At 39.3% G+C, this 6,835-nt stretch overlaps 1 protein-coding gene across 1 annotated transcript in view; it reads right to left on the bottom strand.

Moving 5' to 3' along the window:
* The window catches only part of PAPSS1 (3'-phosphoadenosine 5'-phosphosulfate synthase 1), a 43,653-nt gene extending 36,896 nt beyond the window's left edge, over positions 1 to 6,757 (bottom strand). Inside the window, exon 1 of the mRNA XM_010289062.1 lies at positions 6,597 to 6,757. Coding sequence (XP_010287364.1) covers positions 6,597 to 6,757 — 161 coding nt within the window. The remainder of the gene's footprint in view (positions 1 to 6,596) is intronic.
* Between the last annotated feature and the right edge of the window lie 78 nt (positions 6,758 to 6,835).

Consider the following 6,835-nt stretch of genomic DNA (forward strand, 5'->3'; position numbering starts at 1 on the left):
TAGGTAACATTGGTTGCCCTCTGCATTCCCTGTAAAAGAAGCAGCTGATTAGGTCTTTAACTTCTGAATGGGTCAGCTGGCAAGGCATAACTAAAACTTATTCACAGGCACAAAGAAAGACTTGGAGACAGACCAATGGAAGCAAAAACAATACCCAATCCAACACTGCAGCATAGATCAAATAAAATTAGAAAAGCCACCCATAGCAAACCACATCCCTTGTGTTCCTTCTGTGAACCTTGGGATTGCCAGATCAGTCAGCTGCTACTTTCACATACAACTTGTTTAAGAAAAATCAACTATAGATATGAACTGCTAGACTTGACTTCTAGTCACTTACATCTAAGAAGAACAAATGGATTCTCTCTCTGAGCTAAAGGTTTCTGTCATAAAACAGCCAAACATTGGCTCATTCTTAACTCTTAAACAGCCTTTTCATTGCCAACTATGCATGTCTGGCCCAGTTTTCAGTTCAGCATACACACTTCCAATCCACTCTGCCTTTACCTATGACATCTTCAGTCTCCAAAATTGAGACAGTTATCATATATTCTGAGTGTTTTAAGAAAGTACTATTTCTAAGCAACTAATTAAAGATTTTACTTAAAAAGATGGGGGTTTTGTAATATAATTTTAATTAAAACAAAGCTGGTTACAGACTTTCTTCAAAGTATTTTTCATCATAATAAGCTGTAGTATGAATAACTTAAGCAAGATGACACTGCTGTCAAACACATTTCATAATCTAAGGTGAGGGAACCCACAGGAAGATCAGCCTCAGCATTCCCTTAAGCTTTAATGGCATCTAGTTATATGAACTTTGTTCATAAAACATCAAGACCTTAGATAACCAGAGCGAGCATGAACAATTAAACAGAAGAGAAGGCTTAATAAAAAAGGGGGTGGGAAGGATTAGCAGTATATGTAATGCTTTGACTTCTCTTGCTTACAAACATATTGCAAGACATTTGCACTATCTTTTGCTTCATCATTGTATCAGTGCTAAGTCGAAAGGAAAGCACTTGTGACATTTAAAAAAAAGGACATTATGACATTTAATAAAAGAGAAGGGAGGATATTCATCTACAGAGTAGTAGCAGAGAGCTGTTCATAGTTTTAGAGAGACACCACAAAGTACGGTTAACAGAAAAATGGTATCTACTTGTGGCTTCAAGAACTGCTGCTACATCATTCTTCTGTAGGAAAACACTTCAAAAGTTTATCTATAACTTAATTGGAACTTAGGAATTTGTGTGGTTGTACGTTCCCACTTCTATACACAGCTGGGCTCACAGTTAATACAAACAGAAACTCAAGGTAGGAACAGATGTTCAAATTTTTAAATACAACAACTTTGTAATTCAGTAGCAACAGTCCAGCACCTAAAATTAGATGAAGACTGAATACCAACCCATAAGAAACCACCACCTGCAAACAGGTTATAACCATACAAAATGAAGTTACACTTGCTGATCATGTTCTCTTCAAATAATTTATCTCCTAAAAGAAAGCTGTTCTGCACACGAAGTCAGTGCAACACAGCTAACTAAAACCAGAAGCCAAAGAGTCAAAAAAAAAAAAAAAAAATTCAAAGTTTTTCTTCTTATAGCAGAAACAAGTATGCACTACATAAAATTGGAGATCTCCATGAGCTAATGCATAAATTGTGGAATTAAAAACAACAAAAATAATTTAAGTGCTTAGCTTCAGTTAAAAGAAAGATACACAGTGCATAATGAACACACACAGCAATTCAAACTAATACATTAATAGCAACATTCTTTCTCATTAATTCCAGTTGTATTGCATTGTACCAGGCACTGAATAAACAGAAGACAGCCTCAAAGCAGAGCTCCCATGCCACTGTCTCAGTAAGCTCTTTTACATTAAAACATAAAAATACATATGCTTTCCTTCTGACTTCTGGCAGCGAGTCTATTATCAGACTCAGATACTCTGGAGGTCAAATGCCTCATCCAAGGAGACTTCCTCTAGTTCATATTCTGTAAGTTATATCAGGTTTTTTTGTTTTCCAGAACTAGCAAAGCAGCAAGGAAACTGATTGTACTGTACTGTATTGTACTAGGCTTACAACACACAAAACCCTGAGGAAGCAGGCAAGAGGAATTCTTAAAATAATGGAAAAGACACAACCTTAAAACAGAAAAAGCAAAAAAGTATCAAGTAACAAATAAGCAGGGATGACAAATCACAGCAACGAGAAGGCCAACAGATGGCTGAAGTAGAAGGCACGCTAGTGCAACAGAGCCACCAACAAGCTCAGCGGTGGGACCATAACCCATCTGTACTTCAGAAGCAGGCATCTAAGACTAAAGGTTAAAGTGCCAAAACAGTCTGCATGCACTCTAAAACACGCTCATCCCCGGCAGCCCCACCTTTTGTTTATATGCTCATGCACAAACAAGACAGCTCGTTACTACTCCTGGGCAAAGTAGCAGCAAAATCCTCCTTATCTTCCAACAGAAAACAGGTTTTTACAGAGGTGCTCCAAGAAGAGTTAATAATTTAGCAAGTCATTCTCCCTTGCTGAAAAAAAAAACCCTAGTAATGTTTCCTATTCATATCCACTTTGCTACTAGATGATTCACTACCACCACTAAGCAACAAAAGCTGAACATTGGATCTGCAACATTATGTTTTTAATTAGTATCCTTGATATATACACTTACTACAAATATTAACATGGCCAGAGCATGGAGGAGCAAAAATCAGTGGCTCTCACATTGGTTGTGCTCTTAAATTATTATGTACAGGAATTTGAATACTGGCTAAAAATTTTATTAGTATCAACTGATGAAATTAAATGAACATCCAAAATGATCGCAGAAGTAAAGAACTGTCATTTCCTTTTACACTACGTCAAAGCATCACTCACCTTGAAGATGCATATTATCAATGTTAAAAGAAATGAAACGTAAGAAAATGAGTAACAGAAAAACCCAACGCGATGAGCAAGGACTCTTTAAAAAAGCTACTTTAAACTTCTTAGCCTAATTACATTCACTATAATAGCTGCTACTGAAAGGACACACTAGACTTTTGTAAAGGGGCTAATGAAAAAAAAGGGTATTAATTTCAAGGGCCTATTTATGGGCTTTTTTACAGCCACGAGAAATTTCCTCTCTGACTTGCCCACAAAAATATTTCTTCCACCCTGTGTTACACCTTAAGTGCTTCTGCACCACTTATACAAACACTGCATTTTAATATTTTCCCTCCCACTCACCCTATTAACTGGAAATAATGCTTCAGTCCACCGTGTTTCATTGTAACAGTAATGTCAGCTGAGGCTGACATGTCCTTCCCTTCTCCCCCACTATGCTAGTTTGTTTCTCACATGAGAACTAAGTGCCATAATAGGCTAATATCTTTGCACTGAAGATTAAAAAATTGGAGTATTAAAGCAACAAGCCTTTCACAGATGTGCACTGAAGAGTTGTAATGATAAGAGAGCAAGGAAGGATGACTCCGCAGCTTACTTTTTTTAGCATAAAGGTAACCTTGTAGCTTTGCAGGTTACCAAGGAAATGAATACAGACATCTAGTAAGAACTATGGGAACAGAAGAAAGAAAGATGAGTACCAAAAGGAAATACTGTCAATTTCTCTATGTAAATATTTGTCAAGATAGACTTGATGAATTTTTTTTTCTTATTTTATTCTTGATGTTTTGTCCAGTTGCAACTGTAATTTTTTTTTTTTTTTTTTTTGCCAAAGGCAAATCTAACTATGGGTGCCAAACATGTTTGATATAAGAACTCAGATCAGACATCCAGATGAAGAAGAGCAAACCCAAGTTGCAACGCCAAGATCAAAAGACAGCAGAAAGAAAAGATTATTGCTTAATTGTTTCATAGTTAACAGACAGATCACTACACTGGCATAAACTGAAGCCATTCTTCATTACTTCAGAGCAGCAATGAAATATTGTGCTTCTATAGGCACTTTACATCAAATTTTAACTTTTGGCAAAGCCAGACCTCTGGGGCAGGACGTAAAGCTTTCAATGGCAAGCAGAGATTCTCCAAGCTACAGCACCAACTTGAGACAGCTTTGAGGTTGGAAGCATCAGGAAAGAACTGTCTAAAGAACAGGCATGGTTTCTGTACAAACCGTATATACTCAAGAAGCTGTCACTAATTCCATATTCTTCTGCTCTTGAGATGAAAATGTTGATTCCCCAATCTAACAATTCCCACAAGTTAACAACAATAACACATCTAGCATCACCTCTGAGATGTAGTCTTCTCTTTAATGCCTTTCCCATTTCCCAATAATCCCAGATAATTTCTAGGCCATTTGCTAACTGGCTCACCATCTGCTTCTTATAAGCCAAGGATACCCCAATAGTAACACATTTTTATGATATTTATTATTCAGCACTGATAACCAAATGATAGGTTTCTTTTTCCCTCCAAAGTGCTCTCCTCCTCAATAGCCAAAAAGCAACTCAAGCAGACTGAACATTGCTCGTTTTCTTTATCTACATACAAACACAAGCAAGGAGAACCGACATAGCGCCAGCATAAAAATTCCACTACCAAGGATCCTAAAACAACAGCACTTCACCTGAGAGTCTGTTCGCATATTTAGATGAGGTTTCAGGAAACTGTTCACCAAAAGATCTGCCAGGAGTGTCTTCCAATAGCTACTCTCTCAAACTCTGGTTTGAAAATTTGTGCTTTGATTTGAACAACTATGCTTGGGAAAGAAGGGCAAGCCCAGAAATGATATCTGAACAATAAGATGTTTTACAGTTATTAAAAAAATATCAATTCACCAATCCATATTCTGCCATAGCCTACAGCATTACATTTTCTCCCACTTACAACAAAAATTCTTGCTTTTATCCTCACAACTGCCCTCCAGAAGACAGTTTGCCACAGTGATACTGACACAATAAGGCATCTGAACACCTTTGCATGTAGCACCACCCAATCTACCAAATGCATGCTCTCCTACCACTTATACAGACTAGCCAGATGTTCTAATGCAGGGACAGTTTCAAAAATCACAGCAGCAGAAAGCAGCCAGAATCTTATACAGTTCTGCAGATACAAGCAACTCAGTGATAACCATACTATACGGCGTGTATCTTCACTTGCCACCTGCTGCAGTAACAAAATGACTGAAAGCAGAGCCAGCTTATTCACCAGTGCTGGAGTGGAGTCATTGGCCAGCATCAGAGGGAACAGACAAAAACTAAGCCAGAAATGCCTCTGCTGAATATGCTCTCAGAAACAAGAACTGGTGCAAGTTCCCATTAGCTGTTACCTGCAAAATGATGCAACACCTCAGTTGTGTTAGAAATTTCAGCTACATTAAAGAAAGCATTCCACAAGTCTTCCTATCACACTAGTGTAATGGCAGTATTTGTGGCTTTGTTGTGTGCTGCTCTAACTTGGAGTTTGCTGTGCCCAGAGGTGGGCTTGGCAAGGGCATTTCCACAGACAGAGGTATATTTTGAATAGTGCTGGATGCCCAGAGAAAATTTGGAAGTCAAGGCTCTGCCGACTCTCCGAGGGGCTGCCGATTCCATCGAGGTTTAATAGGTTGCTTTGATTTTGCTCTCAGTCGAACAGACACAGAGTCAGAAGCGCCAGAACATTTGGCTGTTGAGCATGCGAATCGGCAGCATTCTTTTTCTTGGTGAAGTTTATTGGGTTATAAAGAGGATTTCAGCTGAGATCTTCTGAAGAAAAAGGGAGAAGCGGAAGACTTCCTCTGCTTGCCACGTAACATAGAGAGGGTTGCTAACCTCAACTGAACTCAGCACACAGTTAATGTCAGTTAACTTTTTTTTAACACAGAATTTCCCTGGTTTGGACAAATACATCTTGGCTTTGCTTCTGACAAATTAAATGATACAGAGTAACTTCTGAATACATTTTGTTACCCTCCCCCAAACACAATCTATTTCCCTATCTTCCTAACATCAGATTTTGCCTTTTCCTCATAAAATTGAAAGAATGGGACTAACCAATTCCTCTCTTACGTTAACAAGTTTGAACTTGTACACAGTGGAAGATGCTTGGACAGGCACAACATCTACAGAATGCTTTTTAGCACAATACCAACTTCCCAGTTTTCAGGCAACCATGAGACTCTCTTCTTCTTCTTTAATAGATCTGTCATTTTAACAAGAAAGTTGTGGTCTGTACTACTCACAGCAAAACTTCAAAGACAGTTTTACACTGTTACTTTCATATCAAATGTTTTCTAGATCTTATCTCTCATCTGCTTCAGCTCAGCATTGTTTGAAAGAAATCATACTTTGTTTTTTTCACTTGTCTTGCATCATCAAAAGTATCAAATGTTCTCAGCAAAAGCCTGCAATGTATCTTCTAAATAGCTGCATTTTTTGGTTTTCACTGTAAAGTGATCTTCCCCCATCTTTATAAGCAAGAATGAAGGCTTTGGTTAGATTTTTTTAAGCCCTGTCTCGACAGTTTTCCACATAACACCCGCCATACAAAGAACCTCAGTCTTTGACCAACCCAGGTTTATGAATGGCCACATTGTACATCGCATTCTTAAGTCTTCCTTCTTCCAAAACGCTGGAAGCTCAGGACTCACGGCGGAAGAGGCAGAGATGAAACCCCCAGACCCCCGTTCCTCTCCGCAGGGGCTTCCTGCCCTTCCTCACAAGCAGCCCCCGCCTGCCTGAGGGCAGCGACGGAAAACCAGCGTTCCGGGTTCGGGTCGCAGCCGCCCCCCGCCCCGGGGCCAGGCTCCATGGCGATGCTCCCCTCAGGGAGCTCGGGCGGCCGTTCCGTTAACGGTCTCGGATCGCGGCGCCCCGCGTGCAGCAACCG

The sequence above is a fragment of the Phaethon lepturus genome, unplaced genomic scaffold (genome assembly GCF_000687285.1).
Source record: "Phaethon lepturus isolate BGI_N335 unplaced genomic scaffold, ASM68728v1 scaffold14186, whole genome shotgun sequence".
NCBI classification, from domain to species: domain Eukaryota; kingdom Metazoa; phylum Chordata; class Aves; order Phaethontiformes; family Phaethontidae; genus Phaethon; species Phaethon lepturus.